General features: G+C 32.0%; 1 protein-coding gene across 1 annotated transcript in view; it reads left to right on the top strand.

Annotated features, from left to right (window-relative positions):
- Positions 1-20,053: 20,053 nt before the first annotated feature.
- The window catches only part of LOC145291510 (cysteine protease ATG4B-like), a 46,496-nt gene continuing 40,895 nt past the window's right edge, over positions 20,054-25,654 (top strand). The window contains exon 1 of the mRNA XM_080137480.1: positions 20,054-20,190. Within this exon, the coding sequence (XP_079993606.1) occupies positions 20,175-20,190 (16 nt within the window). The 5' untranslated portion in view covers positions 20,054-20,174. The remainder of the gene's footprint in view (positions 20,191-25,654) is intronic.

Here is a 25,654-nt window from a genome sequence, read left to right as displayed (position 1 = left end):
ATTCCTTGTTCATAGCCAGTGTACAGCTATCCCGGACCGACTTTATTTGGTCTTAGAATATTTAGTAAAGGTTTACTTGTAGGGGCGAAGTGTCCTCATAAAAGATTGTTTTGACGAAACCTTGTATGAAGACCTTTAGCACTAGAGGATAGTGTTTAGTAAGCATTCCAATTCTTGCTCTCTCTCTCTCGTGTGTGTGTGTATGTATGTGTGTATATATATATATATATATATATATATATATATAGAGAGAGAGAGAGAGAGAGAGAAACTATGGAAATATATAGCTATTAAATTACATGCAATTGCATTTCAGCCTGACGATTCCCTACAAAGATGCAACTTGGAAGATTTTGTGTAGCTTAATTGTCATATTTCCATACCTTACTACATAGCTCTATTCGCATATGGAGCACTATTGAAGTAAATATTGAAAATTGGTACTTAAAATATATCACCTTTTTAACATTTCATACCCTTGTCTATAAAGTTTAAATTAAGGTTTGCTGACACCATTCTCTGCGCACATTAATTTCCTAGTTTTATGTTTAATCACTGTTTGACTTTCTTTACAATCGACTACTTGGCAATAATTGTAAAAGGGAAGGGATACACTGAGTAATAGGGACCAGGCAACAAATGATACTGTACTACTGGATAGAAACTGTTTTTGCTCTGCACCATTGGCTGAATCATTAAAATAAACTTCTGGTGACTTTATTATTTAATAATAAAAAAAATAAATTTTGTGAAAAAAAAAATTACTCATAATCTGGAGGTTGTGATTTAACTCCATGTACTGGAAAGTCCACTTCATTTTCTTTTCAACTTCAATATAACAAATAAATGTTTATTTTTGTTTTCTATTTTTTTTTTCAGATTGTAAACCTGAGAATGTATATATGGATTAATAAGAAACAGATTATTTTATTACTTCATGAAATTGACATATATATTTTCTTTTTAATGTGATCAACTAAATCTATTCTAAAAAGAATTCTTTCCCCTCTACCCCCAATAAACGAATATAGTTATTGAAATTTGAGAATAATTTTCTAAAAGTCAATCTCCAGTCATTGGTAAGTAATTATACATCAAAGAATTCTTATACATCGTGTGTAATATGTTGTTTTAATTATTGGAATTTGTTGATAATTTCCTTTATTCGTTGATTTAGATTTATCATTGATCTTGAGTCAAATAACGTTTCTGAAATTTGCCCATTTCTTAATTTGTTAATATTTGCAATTTGAAGGGCAGTTATCTCCCTTGAATCGAACTTTTTGTAAATTGTTTTTTTTTTTCTGTCTGATTTTTTTTTTTTTTTTTTTTTTTTGTATCTTAAATAATGTTCTCCAAAAATAAAGTTTTACATCACTTAAGCTTAACAAGAATTGTTTGAACTTTTTTATCCAGTAAATGGCTGCAAGAAAAATTTTTATCAGATTTTTTTTTTTCTTACAAGAAATTTTGAATGTACAAGTCGCTGTTTGATTTGGATGCTAACTTTGATGGTTGCTGTACTTTTTAGTTAGAAAAGTAAAATGATTACTAAATAATTATAGTTAAAGAATTGATTTATTTTTAGTAAATTGTCAATTAAGATCTTTATTCAGCAAAACATTCATTATACACATGAGTCAATTGTTCAAAGAATATACTCTTTTTATTTACATGGATATTGTCAGCAATAGATGTAAATAGTTCTAAAAAAAAATTTTAATGGAAAGGTGATAGTTTTTAAAGAAAGAAAGAACGCAGATGTTGACTAAATTGTAATGTTACTTTTCATACAAATAAGTTATATCTTCAGTCGCAGGAACCCAATAACATTGGAAAAAAAAGTGGTGGGCTAGCCTGAATCAAATAGAGATGGGTTGCTATTTGGATTTGATTTTGAAAATCTACTTGCTTTATTACATGCATATATAATTCTATTTTTATTCAGCATAAGTTCTCGGGAATCAAGGACCTCTAGTTTTTTGTTTTGTTTTGTTATTTATTTATTTATTTTTTTTTTTTCGAAAAACAAAAATAAAGAAAAATCCATGTACATACCTGTAATGAAAGAAACTATCATATGCTAAAAATCACGTCAATTGACCAGGTAGTTTTATTTACAAAAAAAAAAAAAAAAAAAAAATCATTTTATGGCTAAATGACGATTGCTAATCTTTCAACATCAATTTACAAGTAGTTTGAAGGGTAAGGTAGATAATTCAAACTTTTACAAGATTTTAAGACATTCTTAATGTGGGGAGAGGTATTAGAAAAATTCCAATTCATTACTGGTAAACTTTCTCTTAAAACAATTCAGAAAAACAACTTAGAAATAACGTGTAAAATCGGCCTTGTACGTGATTGTAATGCCTACAAATTTCTATTAATCACTTAAAAATAATTTTATTTATAACAGTAAAATTACTTAATTAAATTTATGTGATCTTTGATACTATCTTTCCATTATGGGTACATACTGGTTCATCATAAAAAATTTTTTCCCTTATTTTTAGCACCAACAAACTTGTGAGGAAAAATTTACTCAAGACCAAAAAAAAAAAAAAAAAAGAAAGTCCGTTTTTACTACCAGCTGTTCAGACACAGCATGTCCCGATAATCTATTTACTTGTAATTTTTAATAAAAAAGGGACGCAACTCTATATGAAAAATTATAGAATTATGTCCCCTTTCAAAATAGCAATCATTTGAAAATAATACTGACGCGGACAACGCATGTTCTTGCAGGTATTAAAACTAATTACATTTTAATCCTCTTCATGCTGCAATGATTTACAAGAAAAACTTACGAACCAGAATCAAATATTAATTTTGTAAATTGAATGACAATGAACTTTTAAAAAGGCTGACTTTTCATTATATGTCATTTTAAAATTTTGTACACACGAAACCTTATTCTAATTTCAATTTATTTCTAAATGATTTTAGCCTGTGGGGATATCTTAAAATCACAATTGAAAAAGAAAAAAATATTTTTCAAATGTACATCATCTTTTAATATCTTTTTCAATCGTTTCGTTCCATAGAACCAAAGATATGAGCATTTCAATATTCAATTTGGCAACCAGTGTGTGTGTGATATATATATATATATATATATATATATATATATATACACCACCTTTTTGGCAATTTTATGAGTTTCAAATTTCGGCGACTATTGATCAAAATTTAACAAATGAAGGCTTGTTGGAAAGGTAATGATCTGAATTATGTTGTGGGCTATGTGACATTTACTTTTAAGGTCGCATATTAGGGGGATCATCCATCATCCAGAGCCTATTTTTGGTACTTTTTACAGCCATAAAATGTTTCAACTATAGTCATCTGTTTTCCTAGTTTTGCATATGAATTACAAAATATCTGGCCTTCATGGAGGGGAGACTAAAACTTGCTACTATGGTTTCAAATGATCTGAAATAACAGCAAGGGGAGACTTGATTCTAAATATTTCTCATATGTTATATCTCCCTTCTCTGGTTTTCATACATAAAGTTAATTTCACAGTGTATAAGGATTATTTGATACTAGAGATATTCATAATCGTACCCTATTTTCAAAAGAGGGGAGATATAATATATGAGAAATATTTGGAATCAAGTCTCCCCTTGCTGTTATTTCAGATCATTTGAAACCATAGCATGCACACACACACACACACACACACACATATATATATATATATTGAATGAATGACAAGACTATATTCCAAAGTTCATGATGTTGACCATCTTGCAATTTATTCCTTTAATTCAGTTGACATTTACAATTCTTGACAGTATCTGTTTCGTAGCACAAAATCAATCACTTAATTATTATATCAATCAGTTAATCTCCTCAGAAGAAATAGCAACAATCAATCCATCAAAAGGAAATAAAGTGCGTCTTGACACAATTAAAATCCAAATATATATATATATATATATATATATATAAATATGAACAAATGATTAATAAAACATGTTAAAAGAGTTAAAAACATATTTAATTTTAAAAAGGAAGCACAAGATAAGTGGATAGTCCTTAATCCGCGAAGTTTCGAAGAAATACTCTCTTTCTCATCAGAGGGCAGGATTACCTAGGTAAACTTATTGTAATTTTTATTTTTTTATATATATATAAAATTTGTATTTGTTTTACATAAGTATTTATATGTCACTACACATTCATGAGCATGTTTCAGTCAGAAAGTAAAACAAATAAAAAGTATATCTTGCCCTACTTTGGTATTGAGCACTCTTGTGTGAACCTAATTAAAAATTCATTGGTTGTTTCACCTCTGGAAAATATTAACCTGGAAGAATTAGATATATGTGTTAGTTTGGGGAACACACACGCAATCTTAAACAGGTTAATATCATTTGCCTTACTTAACATTAAGATAGCCGAATCCTGTAAATAATTGAACACCATCTCATCTCAGAAATATCATTTGATTAAATATTCCACATTCAGCCATTTTAATTATTCCAGTTTTGGTCTTTTTTATTTTTCCATTTTATATTTTTTCATTTTTCTTCGTTTAAAGCCGAAATGTTTTATTTGAGGAAATGTCCTGTAAATATAAAGAATCACAGAATTGTGAAAAACAAAAAAAAAAAATAACATGAAATTCTTATTAAAAAAAAAAAATCTGATATATTTTTCTGCTTTTTCTCCATATATTCGTTCTTTTTTTTTTTTTTTTTTCTAAATTGTAACAACGGTATGAAATATGTAACTAATGGGTCTGGCAAACTTTTGTATTATTTAGATTCTTCAGACTATTGTTCTCATAACATTTCAGTCAATGTAATGTGTCGACCTTTGGAATTTTTCAGGTGAACTCTGAATGTATTGATGTTAAAATCAATTTAATATTGCGTATGAAATAAGAAAAACACAATTTAAATTAGTACATTAGTCAACACAAAAGAGCACTCGGATATAAATTTGAATCCTAACAGGAGGGAGCCCCTTGATATCTTAAAACTTACTGAAGGTAAAAAAGAAAAAAAAAAGAAGCATATTTCTAACATGAATGCCTGGAAAGCTGGTTGATATAAAACTTGGAACCAAAAATAGGTAAGACAAAAAGAAGTAAAGTCTTTTAGTGAGTTATATAAAAAAATAATTTATTTAAAACAAAAGAATTGTGTTGTTGTGAAACAAATATTTTTATAAATATTTTATTTGTTTTAAATAGATTTTCATATAATTCACTAAAAGACTTTACTTCTTTTCAATTGACCTATTCTTGGTTCCAAGTTTTATATCAACTAACGTCCATCTTAAAAATTTACCAGTGTGTCAGTTAATATACTAATTTAAAAAGTATTTGCTTTTTCTTCCTAATGCATAATACTCAATTGATTTTAACACCAATATGTTCAGCATGTCATAATCTCAACAAAAAGCAAATTTTTTTTTGTAGCTACTGCATATTGTTAATAAAATTCATAGGCTCGATATCTAAATGTTTGCCATGCATCATTATTGTTTTTTTGTTTGACACTATTTGCTGTAATGAGATGATTTGAAAGTTTTCTCAATGTTATCTCCCATTTTTTTTGTTATGTTTGTCTGTTATTATTCATTTAGAAACTTTTTGTTTATTCAAATCGAACAGTGATTCTTAAGCAGCTGGTTATTTCCCGGTTTTAGTGGAGGCTATTGATATATAAAATTTACTGATAGTAACTGGATCCAGGGCCACAAAAAAAAAAAAAAAAACATAGTGTGCATCGTCCATCTCTACTGAAAGATAATGTTGTTTTTTTTTTCTCCACTAGCGTTTGTATTAAATGCTAGTATTAGTTAATATTGAGTCAGACATTTTGAGAAAGGTGGAGAAATAACATTCTGATACATGATGAAAGGGTTCACAGAGACTAAAGAAGGTTGAGAACCACTGAAATAGAATGCCTTTTCTTATTCTACCAAACTTATAAGATAATTTAAAAACAAGGTATAGAAATGTAGCCCCCTCCCTCCACAAAATTAATAGGTGTGTGTGTGTGTGGCGGGGGGTAAGCATTGTTACCATCTTTGGAGATATAGTTTGACCCATGATAGAAAAGAAGAAAGAAGGAATCTAAAAATAATAGAAATGTTTGTAAACTTAACAAATTAGTAAATATCTACATGAGGACCCTGTGCTACCCATGTTTCTCCAAAAAAATATTTTATTTTTTTTAGGTAATTACATTTGCAGACCCTGAGGAACTTGGTGGAAAATAATTAGAATTTAGAGTGGGGTGTATAAATGTACTGACCATATTTAGCTTCTTTTTTTTTTTTTCTTCTTTTTTTTTTTTTTTTTCTATTCCAGAATGCTCTCTCAAGGGGAGCTAATCCTTCTTTCCCATACAACTGACTTAATGTCTAACCTTGCTATAATTTGAAGAAAACAAATAAGGACTTTACAATATTCTTTTCCAGGCTCGTCATGTAAATACAAAAGCTGTATAATTATTTTTCCTTCAAATCAATTTGAGATTTTGCTGTCCAAAATGTTTTTCTTAAATAAACTATTTTTCCAATACAAAAATTCTAAATTATTTTTAACCTTAAAATTAGAATTCCTAAAAATAGAACAAAAAAAAACCTACCTCTCAGTGGCATGCAGAGGTATGGTGATTCTTCTCAATTATATTCACCAAATACTTAAGTATAAGTCCTAGTACTGTGAAATATGAGAAAAGTTAGTTTGAATGATTTCGGTGCCCTAGGCCACACTCTCCTCTGCATGTCACTGCTCACTCCCTTCGCAAATGTTTTTATCCAGGCTTTCATTTTTCTGTCTCCCACTTTCTTTTAAAATAGAAATCTGTCTTGGGTGTTCAGTGATAACTTATTTCTAGGTCAGAAAATTTTAACTGCGTAGCATTTTAATGGTATATAAATTTTAAACATGTGAAATGAAATCAAAATCTCTAAAATTAATATGAAGATTGGACACAAGTGCATGACTGATTTCTAATAAATGCAAAAGTTTCACAATTTCTAAGAAATAGTTTGAAAAACTTGATGGTAAAAAAAGATGATTAAAAAGATTATTGCATGCCTCTCTTAACCCTACCATTAATGCTAAGTCAAGGTGGAAAAATATTCATCCTTCCAAAAAAAAAAAAAAAAATACTCGCCTCCCATTAAAAAAAAAAAAATGAATTGTTACATGTTCAAATGCTGTCTGTTCAGAGAATGTGATTATTTTATGTTAAATTTAAATGCTGAACTGATTCACCATTTTAAATTTTATTTTTTTTTTTTTATTTTTTATTTTTTTTTTTTATAGATGTCTACACTATATGTAAACATCTAAAAAAGAATAGAATTTGCGTTTTTTTTTTTTTCTTTAGGAATTGCTGAAAATTCACCACGAAAACAAACCTTTCTTTTCATTATAATAAACTTATTTCTCTTATCATCTGCTGACCTCATTGCACAACTCACCTGCACACTAATCCTGGATGGGCAATATATCTGTTAATATTGATAAACTAATAAGATAAGTTGACAACCTTCTTCATACTGAACCGAGTTAAAACTTAGTCCCCTCTGACAACCTAGAGACTGACTTGGGTAATCAAATTTTTTTATTGTCAAAGTTAGTTATGGTTTGGTTCAGTCTTAAAAGTCTATCCTCTTAGGCATTTGAAGAGAGGGAAATCTGTTGGTAATGTTGAAATGCCATCACTTTACCATGATGGCTGAATGTGACATCTGCACTTTGATGCTAGTGATAATCCGAAAAAGGTACCCACACTTACTAAGGCTGGCAAATAGTAATGTTTTCTGATTTATGTTTATTTATTTATATATATATATATATATATATATAAGAAAAAATTTTAAACTGTATGTTGAAATTTACGATCAGATTTGAAGTATAACTGAATACTCCAAAAAGCAACTTAATTTGTAAATTTCAACTTACAGTTAAATTTTTTTTTTTTTACTCTTATAATAAGCTCTATTGTTTGTGTATTAAGCTTTTTTTATTTGGTTGGGATTAAATATATAAATACTGGTATTTATATTAGATTGAAGATTACCATTGCTTATATCAGGTAAACTTGCATCTTTTCTTTTATTTCATTATATATATGTATGTTTTGAGTTAAAATTAATATATTACAAAATGTTTCTTTTTTTGTTTTTATTGTGAAAATTAAATTTTTCTTTTATAAATAGATCATAAATATAACAAACAGTAATTTATTTATTCGTTCCGATTTTTTCTGTTCAAATAGTAATTAATTAACAGTAAATCTGTAGTTTTTTTTTACTCAAAATAACAACCAACTGTGACATTAATTAATCGTCTGCTATTTTAAAACAATTCTTTTAAAAAGTTTGTCCTTTAGTTTATAGAAAACCATTTACTATTAGAGAATATTTCTTTTTTTAGTTTTATTGTAAAAATAAAATCAATGTTTTTTATAAATGGACCCAAAAGATAATGCTTTAAAATAGCAAATAATTAATTTATGTAATAGTCAGACACCATTTTGAATGAAAAAACTACTAATATACCTGTTTAACAAATAAAATCAGCAATTTTATTTCATAACTTGATTTGAAGTACTTTTTAAATTTTGTAATTTTATATTAAAATTTTTTTAATTGTAATTTTTTCTTTAAACAGAATAAATTAAATATCAAGATCAAAGTGTAGTATCTGTTCTTACTACATGCTGTACTAATGTTTGTAACTTTGTGATATAAAGTGATAGATCACTTTTCTGTATTAATTTAATGTAAAATGATCACTCACTTTACAACCAGTCAGTCTCAAAGCCATTCAAGTCATTCTCCAGATCATTCAAGTTGTTTTTGAAGGATTCCAGTTATTTTTTAAGCATTCAAGTCATTCTTAAGGTCATTCAATTCACCCTTAAGTTCATTAAAGGCATTCTAAGTCATTTACTTTTTATTTATTTAAGTCATTTCAGCCCATTCTTCGGTCATTTTAGTTTACCTTTAAGAATTTCATGTCAATCCTACATTCACGCATTCATTCATTACACGAGAGCACGCGACTAATGGCTATCGGCCTTACTTTTTAATCAAATAAACACCTTAGAGTAAAACCACTAGAAACTTAACAAGTCAGGTAGAAGAGTAACCTATCTTTCCTTTGATAATATTTATTTGTTATACATTTGTTTTTTTTCACCATTTTTTTCGAGCCTCTGTCTAACCAGGAACAACAATTTCTTTCCAAAGTTATTAATAAAATAACCAGAAACAATTTGTTTTAAGAAAACAAATTACTATTTGCTGGTCTAAATAATCCCTGGTACAGTTTTCAGGTTATGGTGTCAGAAGCTAGTGTCACATTTGGATGGCATGATATTTGATGAAACTTCAACATTACTGATTGGTTTATTGTTGGTGACCTGATGTGCTCTTACCGGGGAATGTCAACAAGTCTGTTCTAAACTATTTTTGTTCCTTTTTAGAATACCCTCTCGAAGAGAGCTGGGTACTCCTCCTCCACATACATTTATTAAACTTTATATCTAACTTTGCTATGGTTTGAAACAAGCAATTATAGACTGCTACGATCTTCTTTTTCAGGCTCATTATATAAATACAAAAAAGCCGTATAATTTTTCTCTAGATCCATTTTACTAACTTTGAGATTCTGTTGGACAAAGCTTTTTCTTTTCTTAATTAATCTCTTTTAATTTCTTAAATTAAAAATGCTGGTATTTTTCTGAGACAAAAGTTATAATAAAATTATTTTTAATCTTAAATTATATTTTCTAAAAAAAAAAAAAATAATAAAAAATCAAAATTCCCTCCTAGTGGCATGCAGAGGTTTGGTGATTTTTTTAATTGTATGCCAATTTAAGTATAAATCCTAGTGCTGAGAAATATTATGAGAAAGGAATATGAGCTATCCTCTCTGCTCTCTTCTTCTGTAAATGTCTATATGTTTGCTGTTATGTTTTTGAACTTTTGAGATAAGGATTGATAATTTGGATTATTTGGACTACTGTTCTCATCTTGGGTGTTATTCTCACACCGACCTTCTTCAGGTGAATTCAGGAATCTTTCTGTCGCACTCAGGAATCTGCACAGAATTTCAAATGGAACCCTTTATTTAATCCATGAGACCAACATACTCTTGGACTCATAGCATAATAGGTAACGTACTTGGTAAATTTCAGTTTTAAGTGACACTTTTCTGGAGGTTGAAGGTTCAATCCTCAGTGCAGGCGATATTAAGAATATAATTGGAAATGACTGAAAATTTCTACTGATCGAACAAAAGCATGCTACTTACTGTTCATGAGTTCAACAGAAAGATTCCCAAGTTCGACAAGATACATCTGTAGAAGGTCGAACGTTACGTTGTCTGAAATGTTGTGAGAATAACACTCAAAATCAGTCTGAATAATCCAAATAATGTTTTCTTTTATTTTCCTGTGTCACCCTTTACTTTAAAATGCAAATCCTCTTGAGTGTCGTGATTTTTTTTTTTTTCGCTTACAAAACAATTTAATTTGGCACAATTATTTGTTGCTGCCAGATATTTGCAAATTTCACCCTTAAACTAAATGGAATCTATTTTTTATTCAATTATTATTTTTTACATTCAAATCTTTTTTTATATTTCTGACTCAATTGTGTTAAATTCTGTCTCATTGTTAGGTGCCATTTTCTTTCTTTTTTCTCCTCAACTTCCAGCAGGATAAACTAATTTTTTCCGATTTAATTAAAAATGCAAAAAAAAAAATAAATAAATAAATAAAATAAATTTATCAACATTCTGTTACTTGTTTTTTTTGTTTTTTTTTTTCTTTCATTTTTTTTTTTAATTCATAAGAGATTATTCCAATGCAGAGATACTAATGGATTGAGAGCAAAATAAAACATGTGAAAAGTGAAATTAATTTTTTTTTCTTTTATTATTAAAATAAAAATAGCTAGAAGGATCCATGGAAATTCCACAAAATGAGAAATATATTCAACAAATGTTTTGATAAAGCTGATATTTTTCTGGATAGTGTAAATAAAAAAAAACGAGTCTTTTTTTTTTTTTTTTTTTTTTTTTTTTTTTATAGAAAAAACCAATAGCATGCAAATATAAGTTTATTAACATTTCTATGAAAGTAGTGTCCATTGTATTTTAAATATAAAACTAACCCAAATGAGATAAATTAATAAGTACTAAGAAATACTCAGAAAGTAATATTGTGCTACATAGTTCAATACAAATAATAAAATTACATTGTAAGAAACAATCTTTTACTGTTTCAGTCCAGCACCTCTTGGCAGACAATGTTCTTTTCTTTTTGGTACTGTTTCTTTTGAATGTTTGCTTTTTTTTTTTTTTTTCTTTTTTTTTCTTTTTTTTTTACATAATGTTTCACTGACTTTCTTTGAAGAACCGCTACAAGTAAAAATTATGAGTTTCTTTTTCACACTATTATAAAAATGATCATGTATTGTTAATATATTCGAAAACAAGGCTACATTAAAAGCGAAGTCATTTTCATATTTTTGTCCAGAGTTGCCAGATTGGTATTTTTTAAGCCAAATTTCACGAATTTGGCCTTCAAAAATTATATTTGGCCTTTTTTAAGTGTAATGTATAGAATAACTAAGGAAGGAACAGGTAGAATAATATATAGACTAGCGGAACCTGTGGAAATTCCACAGAGTATCATTCATATATAATATATTGCTGTTGGTATTTTGTAGATGTTCAGCGTAAATGGAGACGCTCTTATATTATTGTAGCGTTTTTGTTAAAACTGCAAAAGTATTTATCCAAGCTAGCAGAGACGCCCGGTAAAACCTGGTCGTAAAATATGGTTAAACATATTTTAAGTCTTGCAGATTTCGTATATATTATTATAGTTAATGTTCTATCGATTTTTATATATTATAAAGTTGTGATTTCAAAACTAAAAAAAATATATCTATATGACTTGGGTGCATTAGCTTGAAACCAAAAACAAAAAACAAATATATATATATATAAAACTTGAGTTCCTTCAGCCATAATCAAAACCGAAACCAAAACTTATGGAGAATTCTTGATGAAATTATTTATAAAAAAATAGATGAAATGCCATCAACTATAGTTGAAACCGAAACCAAAACTTATGAAAATCCTTGATAAAATTATTTATGACAAGAAATAGAAGAACATAACAATTAAACGACTCAGATGTAAGCATAACACACAAAAAACACACAGGCTATCGTATTAATATATAGATGATTTTTTATGAACACAAGATAAAATTACATTGAGAGCAAGTAGGATTTGTAATTATTTAAAAAAAAAAAAAATCAATAATAACAAAAGAGAAGAAACTTTGGTGCTTCTATATTATAACACAGAAAAAAAATATTGAATTTCAAGTAAAACAAATGGTACCTACATAATTGTCATGTCACAAATAGTAACATAAAAAGAATGATTAGATAAATCTGAAAAGATCGAAAGAGTAGTTGCAATTGCTTTTTCCCATGATATTTACACCATCTTGGACTTTTACAATTGATTTTTCCCATGATTTGGACCCGTGGCACAGTGGTTAGAGTACTGGAAAAAATCAATTGTAAAAGTGATATTCTCCTGAAGGTTGGAGGTTCAATCCTCAGTGTGGGCGACCAAAATATACATTTGCGAATTACTTAGGACCTCTATCCAGTCATGGCTGACGGAACAAGAACACGCTACCCCTGTGAAGTAAATAAAGGGTTCCACTCGAAATTCGGTCCAAATTCCCGAGTTCGACAAGATATACCTGAAGAAGGTCGGAAGTTATATCGACTGAAACGTTGTGAAAATCACACTCAAGATGAGAACAGTAGTCCGATGAATAATAATACATATAAGCAATCCTCATCTCAAAAATTCAGAAACGTTAAGGAATTATATCTTTTTACAAATAGTACAACCAGAGATGCCAGTTTTTACAGCTTCCTGGTTGGGTAACCAAAATCTATCAGTGCATGATCTACTAAATGTAGCAGCAATCCCTAAATGTTTGCATTTAGCATGACAATTCATAAACAAACAAACTCGTAATATGACACGATTTAGGTAACAAAATAGGATGAAGTACATCTCTGGGAAAATAATCAGAATTATCTATTCGTTCACAACTGTGAATCAATTTTTCATTATCCAAGAACAAATTATACCTAGATACCAACTGAGGTACTTCCACTAGATCAGGATGTTCCAAAAAATTCTTCTCCCTTGCAAAGAATCGACTTTGAACCAATTTGATTAAATACAACTTAGCTTTACTACTAACATCATCGTTCATACCTTTCGATATGGTACTTAAACGCAACAGTTAATATTATTATTAACTTATTTAAAGAAGAGAACCTGTCCAACTTAATTACAGAAACAGGACTTAATTCTTCTCCACCACTGGTGTAAACATCAGTCAACCCTTTACATTTCACTCTGAGACACTCTGTCATCATGAGGCCAAAACCAAAAATTCTTCCCTTTAACAAATTTATTTAGCGAAATTCCCCTTGTCATGAAATCTGCAGGATTTTCAACTGTATTCACATACGTACTTAAACTTTAGAACAAAACCTTTATCATGTAAGTTACCAACCATCGCCTTTATATCCTTCAGACGATTTCTGGTGAATTGACAGTTTGTGTTAACCGTTTCCGATAGTAATGATAACAACACTACCTGAGCATTAATTGCTGCTATAATTTCCTTCAACATTATAGGAAACATCTTAGCTAACACTGAGACATGTTTAATGCCTAAATACACTGACAACAGCTCTAATGTTGGCAGAGTTCTCATGACAGAAGGAACAACCTTAGCCTTAGCAGATAACAAGTTAGCTTGGCCATGTTGAGACAAATATTCAACAATGCCATTGGCTTGATTAGAAGGATCACAAAACATAACTAAAATAGCTCCAGAGTCGGTATCAACACCGACAAGGTTTTCATAAACTTGTCCCAAAAGATCTATATATCATGCGGAACCTGCTAGTCCCAGGAAACACCTAGTTTCCATAACTTACTTAGTATTATTTTACACTTAATGTTAATAAGCAACACTAAGCCTAGAGGATCGAACACTGAAGAATTCACCAACAGCATGTCTCTCTTAGCAGAGACAATCCTCTTAGTATCACTACCAATAACCTTTAACTCCTCTAATATAGGATTCTACAAATAATCTAAAACCTTTTCATGAGTAGTTCCATGAGAAGAACTATTATTATCCAATGTCATGCAACACAATACCAACTTACTATTACAACAAGAAGTCTTGAGTTCAAATCCACCTTCCTGCATGATAGCTACAGCCACTACATACAACTGTAGCAGATCTGAAGGTGACTGGTGTGTCTTCACCAAATTATCTACATAGAAGTTATTCAGCAACATGGCACAGAAGAATACTTTTATACATGGTACTTTGCGATATAACTCAATACGAAGGGACTAGACACAAATCTGAAAATAAACATCTTATACCTGAAGCATACTAACTCATTCCCCAATTTCAAATAGAAACAAAACCGATTCTTATCGGACTTGTCTTTCAACTTAATCATGAAAAAGGCTTTTCTTATGTCCACTAAAAGGATGTCACAGTTTGTTCTAAACTGAAGTAACAGTTCCAGTATGTCTGTATACAAATTTGCATCATTCAGAGAAGGTTTACTACCAGTTCACAATTAAACACCAGATGAATTTTCATAGTACTTTGTAGTTCTTGCTTAAACACTGGACGATGGGGGATCCGAGTGTATTTTTCAAAGTCAGAAGGTTCAACATAGATTCGGTCTATGATTCCTTCCTTCTCTTGATCTAGAAATACCTGGCAGTAATCTAAGTACAAACCTGTCAAACAGCTTACACATAACTTTATCCAAAACAGTCACCCGATAATTCAAAGGCACCAAATCCAGCTCATCCAAATTCCATGGCAAGCTCACATGATAACTATTTTCTAAATATTCGATGAACGAAAGGATTGGATTTTCACTTTATCGTACTCACTATACTCTTCATCAACAGTGCCTAAATTTTCCAAACTAAACATCTTATCAACATTTCTGTTGACTGAAGCTTCATCAAAACAATTCCATGTATCGAAATATTCAGATTTTGCATCCATAATAAAATAAACCCATGTAATATCACACAAAGAAAATTCCTTAACTACACGACTGTAATTTAAACCTGACTGCACCGACTTGCAAGCCTTAAAATTATCAACGTCACCACCAAATAAAATAATGTCTTGGGACAACTCCAAAACGAGTCTATCTCTAAACTTATTTAATAACATCTATTCCCAAAAGACCACACATAGAAAGAGCGTCATTTCTCATTCCAGAGAAAATCTGTGGCCAACTTAACCTTATGCTTTTCCAAATCTTCGACTACTATTCTCCAATGCGAAAAGATAAGTGCAATTTTTTATCAATCAAGAACGGCACTGAAGTTGATCCATCAGAAAAATTCATCAATCTCTTTTAAATCTCTAATCTTATTCCCTACAAAAGTCTTCGTAAGAAACTTACGATCTCTTGCTGGTAATGACATGTGAGCGAACTTGTTCAATAATTCTTCGCATAAATATGATCTCTCATTGCCTGTATCTGGCAAACAATAAAATGAAATACCTTCATCACTACTTCAATTGACTGAAATATTAATTACTAGCAACAAAGACGTACTATTAATCAACCAACATGCATTGGATGCTGTCATAGAGTTAACTGCAACCGGACATAAAATACAGAGTTTAGGATTGTACAAAGCGTACGAAAGGCTGAAATGATTCAAGTGGACAGGAGAGTCGATTGATGTATATGCCAATACAATCAAAAGATTGGCTGGACTAGCAGAATACCTAGAGATGGGGCTAGATCATAAAGCCAAACTTACTTTTATCACAGGATTTCCGGATGATGTGTCTGTGGCTCTGCAACAGTTACCCCATGTAGAGAGAATAGACGTCAGCAAACTAATACCAACTGCTTGGCTTTTAGTCAGCAAAAGAATTCGAGAGACTGGAACAGTGGCAGCAAGTGATAGTGCACAAAACAATTCACAGAAAAGCATTCACTGTTTCAGATGTCGAGGACCGCGTTTTATGAGAGATTGTAAAGAGGGACCTAGAGTAAGGTGCTACAATTGTGGAAAGATTGGCTGCATAGCAAGATATTGCCATCAGAAACGGGCAAGGGGGAGCTTCTGCACCAGTAGCTACTCCATCAACAGAATAAAGGTTCAGTACTGGCCTCTTCCAATAATAGAAGTGGAAGTGAATCATAAGGTAATGACCGTACTTGTTGATTCTGAATTTATCAGTGGATGCGGTAGGAATGGCACTTTGAAAGCAGTCGATGAACGGGTCAGAACATGCAGAGGAGCTCGGAAAGTGGAGATCAAGCTCCATATAGTACATGTAAAAGTGGAGGCGATAGTAATGAGTCACATCATTGATGTCATAATTGGTATGGATGCCATCAATGAGATGGGTGGTGTGACTATAAAGAAAACTTTGAAGACATACATTGTGCTGTAGCTGCCCATCGGCTGGATATATGTAAAATTGAGGATAAAGTCTTTGAGGCCAATTTTGATGGCGAAAAATGGACAGTGAAATGGAAATGAGAGAGAAGGAGCTCCGAGTGTTACAGAATAAAATGACATAATATAAAAACTCCCTGGAAAATGAGAAGACCTCAGAGTTTGAGAAGGAGGTTGAAAGATGGATGGCAGAAGATATTCCCTTACCATGGAAAGGAGCCAGAAAGTGTGTGTTACCATTAATGGCAGTGTTTCAGGACACAAAAGGGAAGGTTAGGCCAGTGTTAGACTTCCGTCAATTAAACCGTTTTGTGGCATGTCATACAAGGAGCAATATAATAGATGTGTGTGATGAAAATATAAGTAAAAGGAGACAATTGGTGGGAGGAACTGCAATTGTGGATCTTAAGTCTGTCTACTTGCAACTACATGTAGCGAAGGAACTATGGCAGTATCAGTTGATCTGCTATAAGGGACAAACTTACTGCCTAATACAGCTCAGATTTGGACTGAATGTTGCACAAAGATTATGGCAGCTGTCTTAAAAACGGTATTGAAGAAAGGAAGAAAAACAAAGGAAGCCACTGATTCGTACATCGATGACATAATGATGGATGTAACGAAAATATCAACAAAAGAGGTTGTGGAATATTTGAAAGAATTTTGGCTGAGCAAAAGCACCAGAATCTCTGGATGGAGGAGCAGCACTGAGCCTTAAGTTAATGAAAATAGGAATGGGAGAGCTGATATTAAGACAAGGCAATGAGATCCCTGAGATAGGAGGAGAAATTAGTAGACGGGAGTTATTTTTAAAAAAACTTTTTTTACATAGGCGTCACTACTTATCAAGACCGAGAGGCCACTCAAGGATAAGGGTCAAAGAGCGTACAGTAGTCAAAAGGACAATATAGTAATCGATATCAATGGCAGTTTGGTAAATTTGTTAACTTAAGTGTAACGGCTCATCAGAAACTTGTTCACGTTGGACTTGAAAACAACCATATTATAGACAGCTGGAAAGCAGGAAAATGGAAGACAATTCCACAGGCGTGCAGTTCTAAGAAAAAAGCTTTGCTCATGGAATCTATGTTTAGGTTTAGGCACAGATAAAAAGTGTGGGGAATTATTGATAGTGTTTTCAGCTAGATGAGCGTTTCTTGTGAAAGTTTGGCGAGGGGGGACCATAGATTGAAGCTCAGTCAAACACTTTCCATGAAAATAACGATAAAGCAGAGACAAACTCGCAACATCTCTTCTGTGAGATAGAGGTTGCAGCGAAGAGAAAAGGACATCTCCCACGAATTATTTTCTATCTGTCGCAAATTGTTGGGACACTATCCAGTTGCTGGATGGTTTTAACCAGCATGTAGTTATGTTGAAAGAAGAGCAAGTGGAGTAGACTGGGAGAGCAGAGTTGATGGCCAAACTGTCAAAATAATGCAGGACATTCCAGTTGATGTAGGAAAAAAATGACCCTGTTACTGGAGCTTGGCACATACCCAAAACAAAAATAGGAGTGGTGTGGTGTGATGCAAGCAATATTGCAACTGGTGTGGTCATAGAGATTGACGGCTTGGTCAACTTTCCATTTGTAATTCGCCTAAACTCGCAGCATTTCAACCTCATGTATGCTATTAAACAACTTCTTCATTCCTAGAAGAAATATTCTGTCTTTTACCCTCCAATGCACGAAGGTTACTGATTTTTATGTCTTTACTGACATGTCTTCTTCTCCCGCATTTTATAATCTAGTCACGACATCTGGATAAACATAACCTTCACTTATTATTAGCTTATTTTCAAACTTTCTTGATTTCCAACTGTTCTAAAGTCCAGTTAAGACTATTTCTAATTTTTATGTCATTTTTGACGGAAACAAAGTTCACACGTCCCGCACCACTGGTCGCTGAAACCTCAACTGGCAAAATAATGAAAATCTTCAAAAAACAAGCAGGAACTTCCCAAACGAATCAGTGAGCACAATTCAATCACATGATACAACAATAACCATCATCACATCAGAAATAGATAAAATAGTATGAAAGAAGAAGAGGAAAAAGAGAGGAAGAAAGATTAAATAGGAATAAAATTCCAACACCATACAAACAGATGGCGGAATGTTCACTGTGTGCTTCATCTCAAAGTCATGTAAATTCTATGGGGACTAATCTTTGTCTTTTTATGCATGAGAACAGTAAACGGGCTGGGAGCATTGCAATTTTGATTATAAATACAATACGTGGGAAAATCATAACAGTCTTAGTGAGAAACCAATCCTTCTAACTCCATCGATAGATGTAAAAATTATTTACCAGGAAATACGCATGCTGAGGATTCGCACCAATGGATAAATACTTTACCAAGGGATTTCCATTCATGCAAATAGCAATGAATGATCTTTCTTTAAATCTTACTCTTTTATCTAGATATATGGATTCATACTTAGCCGTCGCCGTCTACATTAAAACATTTCTAAGCCTGTCCTAATAAAAAAAAATATAATGGATTTTAATTCTATATTAATGAATATTAATCTTTTTAATTTCGTAACAGATTATCAAGCAAAGGAGAGTTAATATTTAACACCACTAATAAATGCCATGTTAAATAAAATTATTTTTTAATATATAATTAAGCTGTGTTCGAGTTGATTGCTATTTGTTGGTGTTGTTATTGAGAGTTGCATTTTATTTTTTTTAATATAAAAAAAGGAGACAATAAAAAAAGAGTCTATGATATTTAAATGACTATTTAAATGTCATTGTTAATACCTCCCTTTATAAGGAGATCTTCATCTTCACTCAAACAAGACAATCCATAGGAATGATATTTGTGGGCTCAATGCAATGATTCGATCAGAAACGCACACACACAAACATTAACAACCATATATGCTGGTTGCTATTTATCCACGGGGAATTTTTATTCTCGGCCCCCAAAGTCAACAGAGATCAGACTATTCCTAATGATCTAGTCCCTATTGATTTTGCGGTGAGTAAAGTTTGGTGAAGTTCTAGGAAGTCCACCCTCCCAGGTTTTGCCTTTTCTGTTTAAGAAAGGGTTATTTTATTGCTAATAATCACCTGAGGTGCCTTACTGCCTTCCTCACGGGGGAATGGCAACGGGCTGCTCAGCCACTTTTTGCAGGTCGGAGTGCCCTTCCCTTGGGGCGCTGACTTCTAGATCTGTGACACCAAGGTCGCAAAGTGGGAGAGAACTAAATACAGACTTTTAAGGTTTAAAAACGTGTATATGTGAAATCAGCAGCAGCAGCAGCCGTAACTTAAAATTTCAAAATACTTGAGAAAACATTTATGAATTTCCAAATATTTTCTAACATATGCAACAAATACTACGAAAACGGGTCACAGGTGATCTAGTAAGATATACTATATACATTAATGGTTTAGAAAAGGAGATTACAAAAATAATTTCTTTCTCTTTTGTCACGAGATTAAAAAAGAAATAAACAAAAGAAAATTCTCCTTGAAATATAAACAAGACGTGTTATTTTTGTTACCGCATCACTGATTGGCTGCCTACCTTAGCCTAATGTAATCTCCGTTTTAATTGGTCCGCATTAAGATAACTTCCGGTAAATGCAAAAATGGATGTCGCAGACGGTAAGCGAAGAAAATCTGTAATATTTACACAAAAAGAAAAAAAAATCGCTTTTTGTTTTGATTTTTTTAGCTTCGGAAATTTTTTGACATTTGTTGCCGTTTCAGTTAATTGTTATCAAATCATCGCACATTTTACGAAAGAATCGAACAGCATATTTTTTTATAGATGTAAAATATTATTTACAGACTCAAGTTATTATTAATGTATTTTTTTTTGTTGTTTAGGTTTAGACAGTTTTTCAAAGAAATACGGGTCCCACCCTTGGTTGGTTTTTTGTTTCTAAGAAATTAGAAAATATTTTGATCTCATTATTTAGCACTATTGTCAAAACATTGTAATCTTATTATGACAAGGCCGAGGAGAAAAAAAAAAAAAAAAAGATCCATAAAATTGTTTACCAACAAATAAATTGTTCCGTTCAATTGTACTATAGAGACAATTAAAATATGTCGTCCGTTTTGGAATTTCATTTACCCAACTGTTTGATACAATTAATTCTTGATCTGAAATATTAACTTTTTTTTTTCCACCGAAATAAAATCCCACACAAAGAAAACTGATTTTTTTTTTTTTTTTTTTTTTTTTTACCAAATTTTGGTACTTATGCAGAACATGGGCCGTGCTTCAATAATAAGGTTATGTTTAGAAACCCATTCTTAACATAGACGGCGCTTTGTAACTATTCTGTACTTTTCTCTAACAATTTAATAAGAAAAGATACTGTTAAAATTTTATTTGACTTGAAAATCCTATTTACAAAAAATTCGGTCCGTATTATGCATAAGTACCTCATTTTTTTTTACTCTTTGCAGCAACAACTCTTAAATTAATAGTTTAAAATTATCGACTAAAACTTCAATAAAAAAATTTGCCTTTAAATTCGCAAACCCCCATTTAAAACGTTTTTCTTATCTAAAAAGGACGTTGAAAGTTATTTTGTCTAATAAAAATTTAAAACTAAAAATATTTTGCGCCCAAAAACAAAATAAGAACACAATATGGCTGTCAGCGATTAAAACATTCAAGTTAGATTAAAAAATAAAAATAAAAATAAATTAAAATTTGATTTCAGGATAAGAAATACATCTTAAGGCGAAAATCAATTTTTTCCCAAATGAAATTTTCAAAGTAATCCGATCTCCGAACTCTCAAAAACACTATTCCAAACCAACAATTGGACAAAATTTTTGAGATGAGGATTTGTTCTTCGTATTAATTGGATTCTTCGGACTACTGTTCTCATCTTTTGTGTTATTTTTACAACCGGTCGATGTAACTTCTGACCTTCTTCAGGTGTATCTTATCGAACTATGGAATCTCTCTGTTGAATTCGGGAATCTGCACGAAATTTCAATTCAATTTCCGTTATTTTTTTTAGTGGTGGTTTTTATTTAGTAATTGTGGCCTGGTAGACCAACACAAAACCTACCTTAAAAAGCTTGTTTTTTTTTTATAGGTTTTGAAAACGAATGTCGCATTTAAATTTTCCGCAAATAAGTATTTTTCTGGGTATTAAGCAATGTAATTCTTTGTCATGCTATTCTTAGAATAGCCTATGGTTAAAATTCAATGGTAAAAAAAAAAACTATATTTTCAAACCACTAAAATATGCCCAAATTTGCCTACATTTGTGTATATAGTGTCCTGGCAAGGCAGCTTTAGTTTTGTTGCTTTGGGATGAATATTGCTTAGGGTTTTTTTTTTGCTTGGTTGTCTCCCTTGTGGCCTTGCCAGGCCACTAACTTATCTTTTTCGATAAGTGTCTTCTTACACATATTTCATTGTGTATATATTAAGTTGAGACGAAAGTTCTTGCGGAATTTTTAATTTCCATTTCAAATAAGTTTTTGTTATAAACCTTTATTTTATATGTCATTTCAAAGGGCGTTTCTCACTCTATCTAATCGTTTAAATTACAATCGTGTTAAAACAATTATGTCTTCTTTTCAGAACGTTGAATACAAGATGAAAAAAAGCAATTTTCTTATTTCAATTCCAACTAGGCTGAAAAGCTGCTGGAACAGCTCGCTATATCAATGAAACATTTGGCCCAGGAACCACTACTGAACGCACAGAACAATGGAAGTTTAACAAATTTTGTGGCGGTGACAAGAGTCTTGAAGATTATGAGTATAGTGGTTGGCCATCGGATGTTGATAACGATTAATTAAAACCCTTAGTTGAAGCTAATCCATGCACAACTGTTCGAAAACTTGCTTCTGAATTAGACGTAACATATACAACGATTTTCAACCACTTGAGAGAGATTGGAAAGACAAAAAACCTTGATAAATTGGTGCATCATGAATTGAACAACAACCAAAAGAAATGACGTTATGAGGTGTCATCTTCTCTGGTTTTACACAACAAGAATGATCTGTTTCTAACCTGGGTTGTGACTTGCAATGAAAAGTGGGTTCTTTATGACAACCGATGATGCTCAGCTCAGTGGTTAGACACAGACGAAGCTCTACAACACTTCCTGAAGCCAGAGCTACAAAAAGGTCATACTGACTGTTTGGTGGCCTGCGACAGGTCTCATCCATTAGTTTTTTGAATGCAGGCGAAAATATTACGGCTGGAAAGTACTGTCAACAAATGGATGAAATGTATCAGAAACTTTGACAACAACACTCAGCATTAGTCAACAGAAAAGACTTAATTCTCCTCCACGACAGTACCCGACCGCATGTTGCTAAACTGACTCTGCAGAAGTTGAACGAATTGGGCTTCGAAATTCTGCCTCATCCACCATACTCTCCAGACCACTCACCTACCGACTACCACTTTTTCAAGCATCTCGACAACTTTCTGTGTGAGAAATGCGTCAGAGACCTAAATGATATAAAAAACGCCTTCAGCGACTTCATTGCCACCAGAACACAAGATTTTTACGTTACTGGCATAAATGCACTTGTTTTGCATTGGCAAACGTGTGTTGATTCTGATGGTTATTGTGTTGAAGTAGATCAGCTACAATGAATCGCCATTGAGACTTGATGATCTGCTCTATGAAATGTAGATGAAATTGTTGTTCATGTTTGTTCCTTTTTTGAAAGATGTGTTCAGCCATTAGTTTAATCAGGTGACTGAGAACTGCCTGTGAATTTGATACTCCCTTGACACTTCCTCCTTTGGAAGAAACTGGTTCAACTCACCTAGGTTGTATGCCATACAGCAAACAAACAAATAAGCATCCATCCCTGGCTAGGCTACTAAGGAAGTGATCATATTGATAAAAGGACCTACATGATGAGGAGGATCTAAAGAATTATAAAGCCATAAATCTGCTACAGAGTTAAAGGTTTTGGCAAAAGTTCTTGCAAACTGTTGACATGTTGTTGGTAATTTAGTCAAACCAGAACACAATTAAGTTGTAAGCGTCATTAAGTTGTAGTTTCTCGGTTAGTACATTAGGGTTGCCTGCTGCCACTCTGTTTTATGTCTTAGCATTGATACTCTTTCTTCGCAAATTAAAGGTTAGGGCGAGGAAATCAGTCCCGTGTGGAATCACTTTATCTAGCAGCACCAGAGTTTTCACATTGATGACATCACTGTTTTTGTATCTAGTCATACTAACATTCACATGATGAAATAAGGTGCTCACGCGTTATGAAGTTTCCAGCTGGAAAAAAATGTTGGAAGTTGTAAAATGTTGAATCATCTGTTGGTAGTCTGATTTGAAGGAAACTCTCCGTAAAAGGATAGATCTTAGGTATGTGCCACTTATGTCTTTTCTCTTATCCTTTACTGACTAGCTGTACTACCTCTACCTATAGGCAGTTTAAAGATTTTTACATGCTTCTTTAGAAAAGAAGGAAATCATATGTTCACAGACAGGTCTGTACTTAATGTTTGAATGAGAGAGGCTTGAGAATGCCAGATTTGGCAATTAATAAATGAAAGATTGGCTTTTCTGGGTCGCTCTTTGATAGGTGATACTATATGGGTCTCTGTAGTTGAGAAAGCCTTTCCCAACCTCCACTCGATCCCTTGGTTAAATGACATTGTAGACTGAGGATGAATATACAATTCTTCACCGAATGCTGAGCTGCGCTTAAAGCATCACCATGAACCAGTGGTTTTGCACAGTCTAAGAAAGAACTATATAGTTTAGTGAAGGATTCTGTTTGTGGACCACTTGGAATGGTCAGAGAAGATTTTCTCTCAGTGGAGTTGGGCGTCAGGCTAGAGTTACTTCAACAACTCTGTTATCTTAACCTGGTGATTAATTAGAAATGCACTACCCTTCTATGACAGACTGTACAGAGAGGTCTATGAAGAAATGATTGAACACACCTTTTTCACATTTTCTTTTACTCAAGGTTCAAAGGTCACTCCCAGATAAGGGTTACAGGGGTCACTGAGACAACAATGTAGTAATTGTTAGTGGTAGAAATCAGGTATAATTTGATTATTTAAGGGGATGCCGCCACAAGGACTTGTTTACATTGACTTGAAGATGACCATATTATAGTCAACTGGAAGGCATGCCAGTGGAACAGAGTTCCACAGGCAGCCAGTTGGAGGTAAGCAGCTTTGTTCATGGAATCTGCATTTAGATTTAGGCACAGATAAAGAGAGGCGAAAATTGTTGATAGTGGTTGTAGCTAGACAAGTGTGTTTTTGTGAAAGTTTTGTAGGGTGGATCATAGATTGAAGCTCAGATGAGCAGTTGCCATGAAAATAGCGATAAAGTAGAGACAGGCTTGCAACATTTCCTCTGGGAGAGAGGTTGCAGGGAAGAGAAAAGGGTATCACCTATTAGGTTTTGAAGGCAGTTTTGAAATCTGTCAAGGTAGTAAACCTTGTTGACTCTCTTGGAAAGATGATGGATTGCATCAATGCTGAGCAGCCAATGGTCCTGGATATAGAATTTATCATCAACAATGTAGTCCCGTTGCGATCGAGGAAGAAAAGAATAATTTTTTTATTTTTTAGCTATCTTAGCCCTAGCGTAATTGTTACATTAAATAAAATCCAGTCTCTCCGATGCTTTTTGGTAGTTTTTTTGTTTTTTTCTTCAACTGGACATTCATCATTAATTTTGGAGTGATCAGCCCAGGATGCATAGGTTTGGAATTTGGACATTAAATTGATGTTTACTTTTAGCAAACCTGATGCCAACCTAACGAATTGAAGTAACCAGAAATTGAAATCTGAGTTATCCTGCTTTCTGATTTTCTCCACGTTCTGAACTGTAAAATAACAAAATAAATTAAGACGGTTATTTCTTATTGTAAATTTCATTGCTTTTCTTAGTTTCTATATAAACTAGGTATTTATGTACTGAAAATATTTCGAGCTGAAAATGAATTAAAATTTATAAGCAGGGTTCAAACCATGCTCAAAGTAAACATGGATTTAACATCACTCAAATATGATTCAATTTTCTATTAATTACTGTCTGTATTGAATTTTTTCATTTTTATTTTTTATACAAAAACATGATTGCGTCACTAA

Source organism: Euprymna scolopes, chromosome 12 (assembly GCF_053919585.1).
Source record: "Euprymna scolopes isolate OS-2025 chromosome 12, ASM5391958v1, whole genome shotgun sequence".
Classification (NCBI taxonomy): domain Eukaryota; kingdom Metazoa; phylum Mollusca; class Cephalopoda; order Sepiida; family Sepiolidae; genus Euprymna; species Euprymna scolopes.
Note: the sequence above shows the minus strand (reverse complement) of the source record. Positions and strands in the feature narration are given on the sequence as shown.